The following is a 19,386-nucleotide window of genomic DNA, read 5'->3' on the forward strand; positions in this document are numbered from 1 at the left end:
ACCTATATATGACTGTTCACCCCAAAACGTAGTCCACTCCCGAGACGTGATAAAGAATACACCTGCTTCAAACTAATCAAAATTAATTTTGAAGTGAAATGAAATGTAGACTCAGGGTGTAATTACGACTTCAGATGTGAATTCTTTATTTTGGACGTTACAGACAAACCAGGCTTCCCGAGTGGACCATCGTCCTTGTGGTCAGTGTCCCCATTAACTACTTACACGTGTACCTGAGTAGTAGTAATGACCAGAGCTAGAGTATACGGCCGAACTGTCGTGAGTTACAGTCAGGAGTGCCATGGTGGCAGGATCTCAGAGAGGGTTACAGACGGGTCGAAAGGGGTGCTGGGTAAAGTCATACTGTCCGTTTGTCACTGGTCTGATACATAACACTCACATGACCACATACTTTCTCACACACATACAATGATACCCACGATCACATTACTTGCACATATACAATATCCGTATACCTGGTCTACACGTGTAAAAATGCATTTTATACAACGTTATCTCCAGATTCATGTAAATATCACGGTTTACCTCCAAAAGATGACAGTTTCCACGAGTGGAGAAGATGCGTTTGGATGTAATTAAGATATTTAAGAAAAGTCTCAAAATATAGCATTTTAACCCCAAAATACAGAGCGACGCATTACAAAGTGACATCTAGCCTCACACTTGTTTGACTTCAAAACGTAAACAGAATACCATGATCCCCATCAATTGTCGCATGTTTCACGAGTATTACTAAATATCGAGTCATAACGTCCCATTCTGTTATACGAGTGAAATATATAGAATATCAGGTCTTGAGAAACCACTCAATTATCTAAATTCATTTCTAGAGGCGAAAAGAGAAGAAAATAGAAAAATCGATAGCGCTATCTAAAACGTCCTAATCAGTGACGAATTGTTACATAATAGACTTAAATAAAAACAAACTCTCCTTACTTTCGTGAAGTTTATCTCAAACTTCTGGCGGAAACTCAAAGTTACATATAATTCATACGCGATGAAACAGAACATGGACAATAATTACCAGCTTAACGTACAGCATTTGAGGGAGTTTGGCGACGACTGGTTCATACAACAACCTCCAAAACACACACTTATACTGTACACTACACGCAAACATCTCGCGCATTTAGTTTTTAATTTGGTTTCTATAGGTTTACGTAGATAAAACTGTACACAGTGGCTATCTATCAGATATCGATATAATCTACCTTTCGACGAACCAGATATCTTTGTTAACATGTTTTGTTTTGTAAAACATCGGTCAATCTGTGCTCTATGATTTTAAAAGCTTAGTCTACTGGTAAGTAAGAATAAAAAATATGCTCGATACCTAAAGCAGCTAATTCATTCTTAATGTAACATATCCACACGTCGTTCATATTTACCATTTCATCAAGACATGTTTTCAATACCAAATTATCCGATTGTTTCATTTTTACCAATATTTGAAGACTCTTCATTTTCTAATAATAATTCATGGTAATTTGCCCACTTCACAATAAACAAAGTCATTGAAAGTTGATTTAGACACCTTCAGTAATTTTTTTTTACAGAATTTCAAATGTACGCTTTCGACATCCGAAGCTTTATGGAATCCTCATATTTCCGATGCATATTGCATAACATAAAATACTGTTTACCTGCTAATCAAAAACAGAACAATAAGTTTCCACATTCAAGCAATGATTTCTTAGAGAAGTTGTCAATGAAATTAAAGCTTTTCTACCTTGTTCTGCAAAATGCTTTTGTATCCATTGTAGTTGAACAGCATACCTAAGTATTTAAAACAATCAACAATTTCTATATTGTCATTATTATATTTCTGTGACTCATTATTTCTTATATTTCCACCATTTCTAAACACCATGATTTAGAAACAGTAGTATTTCATCTCGTGAGGTGGAAACTGCGATATTTTTCACCCCACTCGATGAAATATAATTGTTATTCATCAAAATCAAAAACAATACCCTATATATATGTATGTGTAAGACTAGTTGGATGGGTATAACCTCGCGGCATCCGGATTTTAGAGAGGGTGTTTCCCTCGGTGATATTTTGAAGACCGTTAACTGGACTATATATATTAAATCTTGTTTAGATTATGTATTTTTGTAGTAATTGATTATATTATATCTAGCTGTTGTCGTTGCTGTATATTGCTGTTTATATCCTTTAAATAGGCTACCTTACCTGGAAAGCTACAAAAACATTACCCTTAACCGGGCCTTCGAGACGGCCCGCCCCCGTGTGTCCCTGTCCATGATGTGGATAGCAAGCCTGTACTTTTGAAATGTGGTTCTGGCGTATATGCCCGTGCTTTTGTAGGCTAGCTTATTTAGTTTAACAATATTTTAAATTCAAAATTCTTTCAAATATACATACATTTTTATAATTTGGGATTGGAAGTAAGCTTATTTGCATATTGTATTCTCTAAATCAGGGCCCCCGTGCATGAAAACGGAAATGCTGCCTTATAACTGTCACTGTGACATGTTCCAACAGTATAGCATTGTATGATGCATTGTATAGATAAACTGAATGCGTGCCACGTATACATGAATCTTCAACGAGATGCACTATCTGTATTATAAGAAATTAGCTTTGTGTCGTGTTTTATAGCGGGACCATGGCAGTAATCTGGGAAATGTTACGTACAGCCATGTTTACCATAAATGTCTAACACAGAATCCACTAATTAAGGTTTGAAGCTCACGGTCTTTGGCTCTACAATGACAATTTACATATACTTTAAAGAAATCACGACTCCGTTTATGTCAAATTGCATTACCAGTGTAAACACGTGACATCCGACTGATGTCGTCTGCGCCCCACGATCGATCTCTCGTTATCAATATATAGCGTGCTACAGACTTGTATCATTTGTTTGATAGGTTTCCTCCTGTATCCGTTCTGTCAGAAACAGTTTCATATTTCTAAAATTAAAAGCGTCTATGTAATTCCCAGCACTTAAAAAGATCAATATACGCTAGGAATTTCCCGCCAAAATCACCAGTGATTTCCTGTTTCCCCCGCTCTCGTATAGCTTTTATACATGTAGTCTACGGCACTGAAGTAAAATCAGAGTGGATCCCAAGTGTGATCGCCATGACCATTTAGTATAAAGCTGATGTATTTGGACAACCTACCTCGTTTATGTCATGTTCAAAATAATTTCAAAGTCTTCAGCTATACATGCATAACCTTCAGAAATGTAAATTTTATTTTCAGGTATTCAGAGATATAATATCTGTTGTAACTTTTACATTTGTAAGTGTAGTCTTTAAATGCTATTCTACCTTCCACACTTACGACCACATTTGAAGATTTGAAATAAAATTAAGATGTACATAATAACAATGTTAGGTTGTCACTTATTTGTTATTATGGTTTAGTTACCAAGAGTACTGACGAAAAAATGGACTCAAACTTGTTTAAAGACGATATATCTCCGACAAAGAGTAATTATGATCAACTGAATTAATTTTCGGATCATCCGCAAATAGGAACACTTGAGATGAAACACATTCAGGTAAGTCATTAATATATATAACAAATAGACCTGGTCCAAGCCCAGATCCCTATGGAATTCCACTGGTGACTCTGTGCCATTTGGATTGAGTTCCATTGACTTGTACACATTGCTTCCTATTTTCAAGAAAACCTCTGATCCAGTCCCGTAGCTTCGTGTTTATTCCTAACGCTTTGAATTTCTCAATAAGCCTGAGATGTGGCACTTTATCAAAAACCTTCATGAAGTCTAAGTAAACAGTATTTATGACTCCTCCTCTGTCTAGTATTTCAGTCCAGTTATCTAACACTTTCAATAATTGTAATGCCGTTGATCTTTCTCCTAAAAACCCAAACTGGCTTTCGCTAAACAAGTTGTTCTCATCCATGTAATCCATTATTCTTGCTCTGATCAATTTTTCCATCATTTTACACACAATTCTTGATTCTCGATATGCAGTGGACACCGATAGCCATGAATGAATTATCAAAACAATGAACAAATGTTATACAAAATGGTTAAATCGCTGTATCTAATCGTAGTCACTTGAATGAAACGGTCGCTGCATCTAACGTAGGCCTAAGCCAGTAGAGATTCCCTTTTAGTTCGGTGTCATTCGGGACGGATATTGTACTGGGGAAAATATCAACGAATAAACACTTTCTTATCATTCCACTTGCCTTTATATATATATATATATATATCCCAAACACAAAAATGTTAAGAAATCTTTTTGGAACGTTTGACTCAAGTCAGTAAACTGATGAGATTTCGTGTAAACACACTGACAAATATGAAATACATATTGCTCAGCCCTCCAGCTCGGTTTCCGAAATATTTGTTGAAATGCAAGGTGTCTTGAATGAATAAATATCAGAATGAATATTAATATCACAATAACCAGTAATAGCATACCTACAAAATCCAGGAAGGACTGATAATTGAATCCGACAATGATTAGTCTAATATTCAGCGGTGACGTTCGACTTCGCGATGACGGTGTCGTCTTCGAACATATTTGAGCAGAGTCATTTAAAAAAACTACCTCTCAATAAATAGTTTTGTAAAATTATATCATTTACAAATAAAGTATAGAAGATATGAGTCGTGCATCTAAAATAGATGATAAGCTTTCGTTCACAACGACCTATATTTTGTCGCGAAGTGATTTGGTTCACGGAATTCAGTTGCTACGTTGGGAGAATTTGAACTTGACAAGCTTACATTTGTAAGTAAAGAAGTTATGGGATAAACAAGTTCCCCTACTCGTGACGACTGTTTTTCATTTTTATCCAACTCTCGTTAGTTAATTTTCTAATTTTGAAAAGGGTTATTAATAATTGAACTTTTTCATGTTCTCTTTAAAAAAATAAAGGCTTTTCTTCCTTGAGACGCCAATGTATTTTGTGCTAGTGAATCTTCCATTGTAATGAAACATTAATCAAAGGTAACAAAACCTGTCTACAACTTCAATAAAAGTATAATTCTTTTGCTTTTTCTAAAAACAACAGTTTTTGTTTTATCAATATTAACCTTTAAATTCCATTCGTCAGTTTAAGTATACAAACAGTTAATTGTGTATTGAAAATCATTGGCCACTTCCGAAAATAAAATCATGTCATTGGCATACATTTTAAACATAAACAGGTCAATCAATTGTAATCCATAACTCTTATATTAGAGTTTATAAACTCGCTCTCCATGTAATTTACAAATAATAAAAAAAAACATCGGCGACAACGATACACGTATAATAAATTGATCTAATAGAATTTAACAATTTATGTCTAATACCGCTTTTCCAAAGTTTGTACAATAAATTCTGGTGAGTTACACTATCAAAGGCCTTGCTATAGTTTACTAATACGCAGTAGGGTCTTTTGTTTGGTTTTAATGAATTAAACTACATTTATACGTAACACAAAAATAGCGTCTTTTGTTTCAGGCTAAGATTTGAAACAAAATTGAGCATCTGTAACAATAGTCTCCCTTGCACTCCATTCTAAGAATCATTTATTTAACAAAGAAGTAGACATTTTAATGACGTATCAATGTAAGTCCCCTGTATTTATTGATGTTGTTCTTCCCTCCCTTCTTATATAAAGGTACAGTGACTCCTTGCGCCTATGAAAATATATGATCTGTAGCATGAAATTAAATGATATTAACAAAACAGGAGAAAATGCATCCTTACATTCATTAAACTAGATCTATTTGTTAATAATCATATTAATACCTTGTGATTTTCTGACACTGTCTCACTTTTGGTCTTTAGTTGAGCGTTCGCCCCTGTGAGGAAGGCTTTGGGTTCTGTCCCCTAGCCGAGACATACCAGAGTCTTTAAAAATGGTAGTTGCTACTCCTGCTTAGCGTTCAGCATATTTGGAGTGGGACGACTGGTTGGCCCGTTGTCAGTATAATGTGACCGGGTGGGGTGTGCTGCTGGGTGTCTTCGGCAGTATGCTTCATACCGCAGCCTCCCAAAACACACATACGCACTCACCACACACATGCTTGTCGCACGCACGGGAGGCCGTCCTTAAATGACCTTAGCTGTTAATAGGACGTTAAACTAAATAAACCAAACCAAACCAACTCCTATAGATATTTCCTTAATTACAGCAGTAACCTCACCAAGACTTAGTCTGGGTCTAGCTACACATTCAATATGACTGTCTTTTAAAATATTTTATATTGCATCATACAATATCATCGAACCAAGGTTTATCTTTTTTCAGTAGAAGTATGGCGGAGCATAAACAACCAGGTACCTATTGGAAACACAAAAATCAAAGAAAACGACTGTCAATTGAATTCCATCCATAGTAAAGTAGTGATGTCGATCTCGACCATGACGCGGAGATGTTTCGTGGATGGTTGTATTCACGGTGATTTTGGAAACTCCATATGTGAACCAGCGAACTATGACCCGATACCAGCGTTCCATCATTGACATAGGATTATGTGTTAACCGGTTTTCTTGATGGAATAACGAAGGTAGGTCCGTCGATAACGACGATCATTGGAAGGCTAGGGTGACTGTTAGTTTTCCTGGCTGTTCAACACAAATAACGGCTTTGTGTTACAATTTAAACAAATATTTTCTTATATGAGCATCGATGGGTGTCATTTTTACCGAGTGTTCATTAATTCAGAAGCCAAAGTCTGAAAATGTGCTACATGTACACAATAGGATAAGTCAAAATACACCTACTGAGTAGAGTAAACAAAATTGCAGGCCCCTTGCTGTGTTGACGTAGACAGGGCCATTTTGTCGGTTGTTTCTTTATGGCTTTAATTCAACTTCCTATCATTGCCCGATGATTGTGTGTGCTTTGCATGCTTTCTATAATGACAAATGACAAACTTGCAGGGTAGGCCAGTCAGCTATACTGATACAGTACAGTAACGGACTGATGTTCTCGTTCAAATGAAATGTCATATCGTTTTACTGTGTAACCCTACCAGTTTATTGCTGGTATGCTATGTATCTACTCAAAAGTTCAGCTTTTAAAGCTGACACCGACGATGACGACTGCCAGATGTAAACATAAGCAAACGACGGTGTAACACCGCGCGCGTGAAATGCTATGTAAGATAGATATTTTAACATAGCTATCTTACATGGGCAAACACTGTCCAACATGGCGAGATATGAGAGAATACCATTTCATTTCAAATACGTGTTTATTTCAAGTACATTGTTTCTCCGTATCACACAAGCGTAGAGCATCACATCAAATTCTCCCATATAACAATAGTGTTAAGCATCAAATTCTCCCCTATAACAATAGTGTTAAGCATCAAATTCTTCCCTATAACACAAACGTAGAGAATCAAATTCTTCCCTATAACACAAACGTAGAGAATCAAATTCTTCCCTATAACACAAACGTAGAGAATCAAATTCTTCCCTATAACACAAACGTAGAGAATCAAATTCTCACCTATATCATTAGCGTAGAGAATCAAATCCCCCCTATAACACAAATGAAGAACATCACATTCGCCCCTAGAAGCGTCGATCACCGTCTAGACCCTAGTGTCAGTATATATATAGAACATCACATTCGCCCCTAGAAGCGTCGATCACCGTCTAGACCCTAGTGTCAGTATATATATAGAACATCACATTCGCCCCTACCGTCTAGGCCCTAGTGTCAGACGATGACAGAAATGTTAGAAAATACAATCACTGTTCATTCCTATTATGCTGAAATATAAAGACATATATCTGAAGAGACATTTTAAAATTGTCTTTATCGGACTGATGACTCAGAGAAACATAATTTGAGACAGATATTACTCGACACGGAGACAAAGGCACTGGACATTGACATGGGTATCTGTATCTATTAATATAATTACCAATCAGTGAACCCAAAATTAGATAGGCATTGTCACTCTTCACATCTGACCCCTGATGATTGGTACAGATGATATAAGCATGGTCACTGTTCACACCCGACCCCTATGGGCGTGGTCACTGTTCACACCTGACCCCTGATGATTGGTACAGATGATATAAGCATGGTCACTGTTCACACCCGACCCCTATGGGCGTGGTCACTCTTCACACCTGACCCCTGATGATTGGTACAGATGATATAAGCATGGTCACTGTTCACACCCGACCCCTATGGGCGTGGTCACTCTTCACATCTGATCCCTGATGATTGGTACAGATGATATAAGCATGGTCACTGTTCACACCCGACACCTATGGGCGTGGTCACTCTTCGGATCCGGGCCCTGATGATTTGGTGTGGGTGATATTAGCGTGGTCACTTCACATCCGACCACTATGGTCGTGGTCACTTCAGATCAGGTCCGTGATGTTTCGGGGTTGGTAATATTGATTGATTGATTGATTGGGCTTAACGTCCTTGTTCCGGTTATAACCGAGTCTAGGACACCGATAGTTAATTTGGGTGCAGCCACTCTTTATATACCTTGGTGATTTCATATAGTGTAGCTGATGTGGGCGTGGTCACTAGCCACACCCGGCCTTCAGATGATTGGTTAGTGATGTTTGGGCGTAGTTAATATGGGTGCAGCCACTCTTTATGTACCTTGGTGATTACATGTAGTGTAGCTGATGTGGGCGTGGTCACCAGCCACACCCGGCCTTCAGATGATTGGTTAGTGATGTTTGGGCGTAGTTAATATGGGTGCAGCCACTCTTTATATACCTTGGTGATTACATGTAGTGTAGCTGATGTGGGCGATATCACCAGCCACACCCGGCCTTCAGATGATTGGTGTAGTTGATATGGACGTAGTTAATATTGATGTCCAGCCCTCTATTGATTGGTGTAGCTGATATCGACGTAGTCATTATTGATGTCCAGCCCTCTGTTGATTGGTGTAGCTGATATCGGCGTAGTCATTATTCATAACTGGTCCCTTGGACAATGGTCACTCCCACTAAGCGAGACACACGTGCATAGAACAATATTTACCAGTGATGTGATGACAGGTCTTAGTTCGGTAGTATAACATTGTATTATTGATGCTGATTGCGCTACATCTAGTCGTACTCCGACCCGATGGTTATGCTTATCTCCCCTGGGTGAATGTAGGTGGAGTGGTACCATTGATTTGTGTCCACTACAACTGTGAAGGGAAGCGGAACACATGTATACAAGGTGTCATATTTTGTATTATGTGAAGTGTCAGTTACAACGCGAGTAATATTTTTGTGGAAAGTTTCTAGCTTTATTGACATGATATTAGGATACCATAACAATGTTTTATCCTTACTGAGGTAACATCGTCATCATCGTTCTTTATTCCTCTAATTTGAGAGTACAAAGCAACATTGGAGAAGAAAAGAAATAAATTGAAATGGACATATTTACATATTGAATTGTACAATTAAATGCCCTTGCGATGAAGAAATTTAAGATAGCATCTGTCGCCAACTTGTGCTTAGTTACCATAATCGTTGATACCCGGAACAAGACTTACTTATGTCTCCCTTCTGTACAGTGATGTTCATACTGTGACACAGGTGTTCACACTCCGGGGTCGGAATCAAGCTCCACGTCTTCTTACCGGAGATCTGGGCCTGCCAGGATGGCCGCTGTACATAGTCTAACTACAACACACAAACACGCTCGCTGTACACAGTCCAACTACAACACAAAAGATGGTCGCTGTACACAGTCCAACTACAACACAAAAGACGGTCGCTGTACACAGTCTAACTACAACACAAAAGATGGTCGCTGTACGTAGTCTTACTACAACACAGAACGATGGTCGCTGAACGTAGTCTTACTACAACACACAAACACGGCAGCTGTACGTAGTCTAACTACAACACAAAATATGGTCGCTGTACGTAGTCTAAATACAACACACAAACACGGTCGCTGTACGTAGTCTAACTACAACCCACAAACACGGTCGCTGTACACAGTCAAACTACAACACACAAACACGCTCGCTGTACACAGTCAAACTACAACACAGAACGATGGTCGCTGAACGTAGTCTTACTACAACACACAAACATGGTCGCTGTACGTAGTCTAACTACAACACACAAACACGGTCGCTGTACGTAGTCTAACTACAACCCACAAACACGGTCGCTGTACACAGTCAAACTACAACACAAAAGATGGTCGCTGTACGTAGTCTAACTACAACACAAAAGATGGTCACTGTACGTAGTCTAACTACAACACAAAAGATGGTCGCTGTACACAGTCTAACTACAACACACAAAAGACGGTCGCTGTACACAGTCTAACTACAACACAAAAGATGGTCGCTGTACACAGTCTAACTACAACACACAAAAGACGGTCGCTGTACACAGTCTAAATACAACACACAATCAGGGTCGCTGTACACAGTCTAACTACAACACACAAAGACGGTCGCTGTACACAGTCAAACTACAACACAAACACGGTCGCTGTACGTAGTCTAACTACAACACACAAAGACGGTCGCTGTACACAGTCAAACTACAACACAAAAGATGGTCGCTGTACACAGTCTAACTACAACACAAAAGATGGTCGCTGTACGTAGTTTTACTACAACACGCAAACACGGTCGCTGTACAGTCTAACTACAACACACAAACACGGTCGCTGTACAGTCTAACTACAACACACAAACACGGTCGCTGTACGTAGTCAAACTACAACACAAACACGGTCGCTGTACACAGACTAACTACAACACACAAACATGGTCACTGTACGTAGTCTAACTACAACACACAAACACGGCCATTGTACACAGTCTAACTACAACACACAAACACGGTCGATGTACACAGTCAAACTACAACACAAAGACGGTCGCTTTACGTAGTCTAACTACAACACACAAACACGGTCGCTGTACACAGTCAAACTACAACACACAAACATGGTCGCTGTACACAGTCTAACTACAGCACACAAACATGGTCGCTGTACACAGTCTAACTACAACACACAAACACTGTCGCTGTACACAGTCCAACTACAACACAAAGACGGTCGCTGTACACATTCTAACTACAACACAAAAGATGGTCGCTGTACGTAGTCTAACTACAACACAAAAGATGGTCGCTTTACGTAGTCTAACTACAACACAAAAGATGGTCGCTGTACGTAGTCTAACTACAACACAAAAGACGGTCGCTTTACGTAGTCTAACTACAACACACAAACACGGTCGCTGTACACAGTCAAACTACAACACAAAAGATGGTCACTGTACGTAGTCTAACTACAACACACAAACACGGCCGCTGTACACAGTCTACCTACAACACACAAACACGGTCGCTGTACACAGTCAAACTACAACACAAAGACGGTCGCTTTACGTAGTCTAACTACAACACAAAAGATGGCCGCTGTACGTAGTCTAACTACAACACACAAAAGACGGTCGCTGTACACAGTCTAACTACAACACAAAAGATGGTCGCTGTACACAATCAAACTACAACACACAAATAGGGTCACTGTACGTAGTCTATCTACAACACACAAACATGATCGCTGTACACAGTCTAACTACAACACAAAAGATGGTCGCTGTACGTAGTCTAACTACAACACAAAAATACGGTCGCTGTACACAGTCAAACTACAACACAAAAGATGGTCGCTGTACGTAGTCTAACTACAACACACAAACACGGTCGCTGTACACAGTCAAATTACAACACAAAAGGACAGTCGCTGTACGTAGTCTAACTACAACACACAACCAGGGTCGCTGTATGTAGTCTAACTACAACACAAAAGATGGTCGCTGTACACAGTCAAACTACAACACACAAACAGGGTCGCTGTACGTAGTCTAACTACAACACACAAACACGGTCGCTGTACACAGTCAAACTACAACACACAACCACGCTCGCTGTACACAGTCAAACTACAACACAAAAACACGGTCGCTGTACACAGTCTAACTACAACACACAATCAGGGTCGCTGTACGTAGTCTAACTACAACACAAAAGATGGCCGCTGTACACAGTCTAACTACAACACAAAAAGACGGTCACTGTACACAGTCTAACTACAACACACAATCAGGGTCGCTGTACACAGTCTAACTACAACACACAAACACGGTCGCTGTACGTAGTCTAACTACAACACAAAAGATGGCCGCTGTACACAGTCTAACTACAACACAAAAAGACGGTCGCTGTACACAATCTAACTACAACACACAATCAGGGTCACTGTACGTAGTCTAACTACAACACAAAAGATGGCCGCTGTACACAGTCTAACTACAACACAAAAAGACGGTCGCTGTACACAATCTAACTACAACACACAATCAGGGTCGCTGTACGTAGTCTAACTACAACACACAAACACGGTCGCTGTACGTAGTCTAACTTCAACACAAAAAGACGGCCGCTGTACACAGTCTCTTCCACCTTCAACTTAGTAAACTCTGACTGCGAATAGATTAGCATTTATGCAGTGAAAAAGGCTCGGCGGATTAATAAACGCGGCAATCGTTAACATAATTATGATGTTGTCTCTTTGTGACGATATCGAACCCTCAACTAGACGTTGCCATTTTGAAAGGACTGATCAACCCAATTTTAGCGTTTTCTTCTGTTACCCGATGATATCTGCACAAAAAGCTAATGTCGACAAGTGAGTGTTTTGTCAAAAACTAAACTGAAAATTGCGGAAGTGGGTGCATATTGGACTTCGCCATGGGGTAAGCTAACAGCAAATGGCTGAAGCGGACAGTTCCTAGAAAACATTTGACCACGTCACTACTAAAGCTGTGTCAATACACGCTGTGCTTGACAACCATAGTTAATGCGAGACGGAAATTGTGGATTGTGAATATATCAATTAATCAAAAACGTAATAGGTATTTCACTTGTTTTCGATAAAGAAACATACGATACGCATTCCTTATAATATTTCCAAAACAGTTGATGTAATACTGGAATTCCAAAATGGAGACAACTCCTGTACTTACGTGTATGAAGGCACCCAATCCGGTTCCGCCCATGAAGATCCAGTCCAGCGCACTGGATTCCGAGTCGTTTGGTAGGAAGTACGGTTTTTGATAATGTTCTCTGAGAACGCTCGAAACACCAGGGTGACAGTTACTCCTACAAATCAAAAACAACATCTCGTATTGCCAAGTAGCAGAAATTGTAACTCGATATCGACATAACGAAGGGGAAATGTATATATGGGGACGTTTTGAAAAAGTGCGATGACAGTTAATACAGTTTGTTCCGAAAGAGGTGTCTTTTTCGTTGTTTTTTTTCACCATCGACTCTGCCAATTAAATACATGACACATTGTAGATATGTAACGTGCTCATAGTGAGAGCCGTGCTAATGGCAAAAAAAAAATCAACCACGCACAGCAACAACAACAGAGGCAATGGAACTTAGCAATGAGATTTTTTATCGGCTGTGTTTAGTTTAGAAGCCTCTTAAACATATACTTGTGTCACCATTCAGCTGTCATGGAAATGGGAACTCTCATACGAGAATGTTTTTGTTTTTTAAGGATGGAGTCAGGTATGTTAGTTAGTATAGGGAGTGGAGAAATCAAATATTATTGTAGACGTTTTAGGTGTGGATGTTAAAGGCCGATCGAAAGCTCTGTGGAGTTCTTTAAAAGCAATAGCCCATTATTTCCATGTCTGGAATATACAGTATCACAGCTGCGACTGAAGTCTTTATCAAACCGTATTAAGAATGGTAGTTCGAAGTTCTAGGCTTGGCTGAGTCAGTAATTAAACGCTGATAATGACGTCTCTGAAATATTAGGCAGTCAATAAGTATGCACAATACGAGATAGGTCCATATTACTATAATAAGACTGTTACCTGAATGTTAAAACACCAACTATTGTACTGTATGTATGGAATCAGAAGAATACAGATGGTTGTTCGTTATGACACGATTGACATGCTATCTCCGTCAACATTCCGTGTCAGGCGACAATGGCTGATCACTTGTTATACCATCTAGAGTTACCAACACGTAGGCATACCAGATCACAAAACAGGCTTTCTAATTTTATTTACAGAAACACTGGTGATAAAACCAATGTGATTTTTTACATGTTCAGTTTTAACTGTCTCGTGGTAATGCTCTATGGGCAAATATTCAATCCTTTCATATGAATAAGCAGTTAAAAGAGCGAGAAAACGCTAAATCATGTGAGGTAAGCTTCCCGGGGCTCGTTCTGAGATATCGTGATTTGTTTATAGTTCCCGCCAGACTTGTCCCTGTCTTCTGACATGGACAGATGATCTCCTGGACGTGTTCGGTTTCTCTTATTGACTACTCAAATCTTCGCGTGTCTAGTAGCTTTAAAATCGCTTAAAATATCAGTTATCGCAGATTTTATATATACATTTATGAAGATGTTTATCACTATGACTAATTTCTCATCAAGAGCAAAAGGTATCTAATTTCACGGAAGTATGTGACGTTTTACAACGTGCGTTAGCATCAACAACTGACAGCAATTCATTGCAGCAGAAGAGTAGACCATTATATCTAGAAAAATATCGGCCAATATCCCTACAGACATTTACCGTGATATAGTTCTATCATTACAGTACAGACATTTACCGTGATATAGTTCTATCATTACAGTACAGACATTTACCGTGATATAGTTCTATCATTACAGTACAGACATTTACCGTGATATAGTTCTATCATTACAGTACAGACATTTACCGTGATATAGTTCTATCATTACAGTACAGACATTTACCGTGATATAGTTCTATCATTACAGTACAGACATTTACCGTGATATAGTTCTATCATTACAGTACAGACATTTACCGTGATATAGTTCTATCATTACAGTACAGACATTTACCGTGATATAGTTATATCATTACAGTACAGACATTTACCGTGATATAGTTCTATCATTACAGTACAGACATTTACCGTGATATAGTTCTATCGTTACAGTACAGACATTTACCGTGATATAGTTCTATCGTTACAGTACAGACATTTACCGTGATATAGTTATATCGTTACAGAACAGACATTTACCGTGATATAGTTCTATCGTTACAGTACAGACATTTACCGTGATATAGTACTATCGTTACAGTACAGACATTTACCGTGATATAGTTCTATCGTTACAGTACAGACATTTACCGTGATATAGATCTATCGTTACAGTACAGACATTTACCGTGATATAGTTCTATCGTTACAGAACAGACATTTACTGTGATATAGTTATATCTTTACAGTACAGACATTTACCGTGATATAGTTCTATCGTTACAGTACAGACATTTACCGTGATATAGTTATATCGTTACTGTACGGACATTTACCGTGATATAGTTCTATCATTACAGTACAGACATTTACCGTGATATAGTTCTATCATTACAGTACAGACATTTATCGTGATATAGTTGTATCATTACAGTACAGACATTTACCGTGATATAGTTCTATCATTACAGTACAGACATTTACCGTGATACACATCTAGCATTACAGTACAGACATTTACCGTGATATAGTTCTATCATTACAGTACAGACATTTACCGTGATATAGTTCTATCATTACAGTACAGACATTTACCGTGATATAGTTCTATCATTACAGTACAGAAATTTACCGTGATATAGTTCTATCGTTACATTACAGACATTTACCGTGATATAGTTCTATCATTACAGTACAGACAATTACCGTGATATAGTTCTATCGTTACATTAGACATTTACCGTGATATAGTTCTATCATTACAGTACAGACATTTACCGTGATATAGTTCTATCATTACAGTACAGACATTTACCGTGATATAGTTCTATCGTTACATTAGACATTTACCGTGATATAGTTCTATCATTACATTACAGACATTTACCGTGATAAAGTTCTATCGTTACATTACAGACATTTACCGTGATATAGTTCTATCATTACAATACAGACATTTACCGTGATATAGTTCTATCATTGCAGTACAGACATTAACCGTGATATAGTTCTATCATTACAGTACAGACATTTACCGTGATATAGTTCTATCATTACAGTACAGACATTTACCGGATAATACTATGCGTTTGTATGTTGTTAAAGAAAAGAATGATTAGTTTGGTATTATATTTTGAAGTCCTACAATACTTACAGTTATTGAAGGACGGTTTATCAGACGTGCAAGCACCATGATGTCTGTGGTGAGTGTACATGTTTGAGAAGCTGATACCAACTTAATCGTGTTATCCCACTAATCTGCTGAAGAAACCCAGTCACCCCGGCACCCGATCACATGACAACAGGATAATCAGTCATCCAACTCCGAAAATGCTCAGCAGTAATGGCAACGAGAGGCTGGTATGTAACGTAAACGGGGGGGGAATTAATGTAAAGCCTTTACGGGGAGGGGGTCGTAGAATTAAGGTAAAGCCTTAACCACGTGGAGGGAGTAGGTCGCAGAATTAATGTAAAGCCTTTATCAAGGGTGGGGTGGGTGGGTGGGGGTAGGTGGCAACAGAATTAGAGTTAAGTTGTCCTCACGGGGACTAGGGGAGTGGGTTGCAGAATTAAGGTAAAGCGTTCCTGACGGGGAGGGGGCATGCAGAATAAACGTTAAGCTTTCCTCGCGGCTGTGGAGCAGAATTAACCTAAACGTAAAGCCTTCCTCGTGATGAGAGGGGTGATGGCCCCTAGAATTAACGTATAACTTACCTCATGGGGAAGTGGCGGTCGGGGGGGGGGGGGGGGGTCACGCAGAATTAACGTAAAGCTTCCCCTTAAGGAAGGGGGCTCAATTAAAGACCAAAAGTGAGGTGGCATTTGGAGGAAGAATGTAGTTTAGAAAGAAGATATAAGATGCTAATTAAGTCGTCTCTGAACATTGGTCATGATGGCAGTGAAAGGCTAATTATACAGAAGATACAGAAGATGAAACATCGTACTTACCATCCCACATACCAGTGTTTCTCTCCTTCTTTAAAATCGGCTCGATCTTCAGTCATATTTAAAACGTCTTCGAGAGTTTCAAACTCTGTTTTATATGGAAAAAATTGACATTCCTCTTCAACAGCATCTAATGAACCGTTGACGGATTTGTAGAGATCCCTAAAAAATCTGAAACTGAAAGTGTCCATGGCCGTCCATAGCCGGGTAGCGTCCTTCACGAGGACGGGTACGGCGGTGTAGGCGTACTTCCGGATAAACTCCTCTGTGGAAATGTTGGTTTCCATAGGAACAGAAAGTAGATTTTCACAAATCTGACAATTTGTTTTCGGTCTGGTTATTTCAATGACGAAACCATTGTTGTCAATAATACATCTAGAGTGCTTTAAAGCCATCACTATCTCTTCTTTAAAATCGTAATGATACGCAAGACCTCCCAGAAAAATGGACAAAACAGCAATGACGATGGCTAGGCCCCACAACACCCTGTTGACCCAAGGTTCGATTCTCACTTGGACGGTTTTCCCCTGGAATATTGCATGAATGACATCCGGGTCCAATCCTCTATCTATCCCCTCTTTGCGAAGTTCACAAAACTTGTTGAATAATTTAAGCTTTACTTCACTTTTTGCATTCATGTTTTGATCAGCAGTGGAAGCTTGTGAATATTATGTTTCACTGACCAGTGAACCCAAGATATTGCAATAGGTCCGTTTATCTACACGTCTGTCCTCAATTTAATTGGTGAAGTGTGTTCCACCTGTTACTGGTGTGACGTATTTATGTCCGGTCACTGTCCACGCATTGAATTATTCATCCATGTCACATCAAGCACATCAATACGACTGAGTTTACGACACAAATCATCCCCTATTTTCACTCCACTATCAAGGAAGTTAAAGTGTGTGGATCGTTTGTTAAAAACAGCCTTGTATGTACAGTGTATGTTTACAGACTCGTTAAGTTATAAATAGAGTCGGTAGATAAGCTGCTCCCGTACTAATCTGATCGACCGGATCAGACTTGTCGCCAAGTACAACACCGGTACGTGGAGAAATTAAAAAGCCCACGCTTTACCGGTGTTTATACATACAACCGTGTACTAATGTAGTGTCGGCGGTATTGACAATCACCTCATCTATATGTACATCACATAATTGGCCTTTTTGATTGGAACGTGTTTATAATTAATTAGGTCGTACTGGTTTTACTTAATGAGAGAAAATAATGCGAGAACAAATAAAATACATATATAATCAAAATGTTTCATTTTTTCAAAGAGAAAAGATATTCGTGTAACAAGACAATCATTTGACATATATATGGATATTACAATATTATTCAGACCAAGGGCACCTGTCAAACAAGCATAGGAGATTGAAAATTGTATTTTCTAAGGTTATATGTCAACTGTACTTAACGAGGACTTCTTATTTATATTCAAGTTAACCTAACCCTGAATATTTACAGTTGGTAAGTTCAGATTCGCCAGGTTCCCTTTTAAAATCCTGTAATAAATCAGTCGTTTAACAGGTGCCCTTGTTGACAAGTTTAGAACGGTGATGGAATTAGACATTTTTGTCAAACTCGGAGTTGCTGGTCTTTATTCTTAAGTCAAACACCAAATTTAAATGCGTTTTTAAAATAATTACTTATTTCTATGGATGATCGTACTTGGATATGTTTACAAAGTTCCTTATCTTTATAATATCCCTGGTGCTTTATCACGACCCTGGTTTGAAGTTTGCCGTCGAAATCTAAGAAATGGTCACAGTCCGACAAAATGGCTGTCATAGAAAACGAAGACAAGATGCAGTGGACTGTGTCACACATGCTCCAGAGAAGTACAACTTCAGGAAAGACTCTGACAAAAATACCACCCAACCTGGCACTGTGTTGTTGGACGTTACAAAGCATTTCATCTGTTAGGATGATTATAGGAATGAATTTCGTTTCATGCGATAATGGTGTGTTTGGACGATTATTACTGAATTTCATTTTACGTTAGATTGAACTGATAAGATAACTATTACTGAATTTTGTTTTTCGTTAGATTGAACTTATAAGATAACTATTACTGAATTTTGTTTTTCGTTATATTGGACTGATAAGATAACTATTACTGAATTTTGTTTTTCGTTATATTGGACTGATAAGATAACTATTACTGAATTTCGTTTTCCGTTATATTGGACTGATAAGATAACTATTACTGAATTTTGTTTTTCGTTATATTGGACTGATTAGATAACTATTACTGAATTTTGTTTTACGTTAGATTGAACTTATAACATAACTATTACTGAATTTTGTTTTGTGTGACACATCGGTTTGTATCGTGTGGTATTAAATACATGCCCGTCCCTTAGGAGGGACACACTTGTGCTTTCCTTATATT

At 38.5% G+C, this 19,386-nt stretch overlaps 1 protein-coding gene across 2 annotated transcripts; it reads right to left on the bottom strand.

The window, feature by feature from the left end:
- Nucleotides 1-7,203: 7,203 nt before the first annotated feature.
- On the bottom strand, nucleotides 7,204-17,943 carry LOC117322749. 2 transcript variants are annotated; one of them, XM_033877698.1, is made up of 4 exons: nucleotides 17,004-17,943; nucleotides 13,019-13,154; nucleotides 9,506-9,635; nucleotides 7,204-9,151 (listed from the first exon to the last, which is right to left on the bottom strand). In XM_033877698.1, the coding sequence occupies exons 1-4, from the start codon at nucleotides 17,624-17,626 to the stop codon at nucleotides 9,066-9,068; spliced, it is 975 nt and encodes a 324-aa protein (XP_033733589.1). In that variant the 5' UTR covers nucleotides 17,627-17,943; the 3' UTR covers nucleotides 7,204-9,065. The 2 variants fall into 2 exon arrangements, with proteins under 2 accessions (XP_033733589.1, XP_033733581.1); XM_033877690.1 differs by having other exon boundaries at nucleotides 16,992-17,942.
- Nucleotides 17,944-19,386: the final 1,443 nt, after the last annotated feature.

The sequence above is a fragment of the Pecten maximus genome, chromosome 1, assembly GCF_902652985.1.
Source record: "Pecten maximus chromosome 1, xPecMax1.1, whole genome shotgun sequence".
Lineage (NCBI taxonomy): Eukaryota > Metazoa > Mollusca > Bivalvia > Pectinida > Pectinidae > Pecten > Pecten maximus.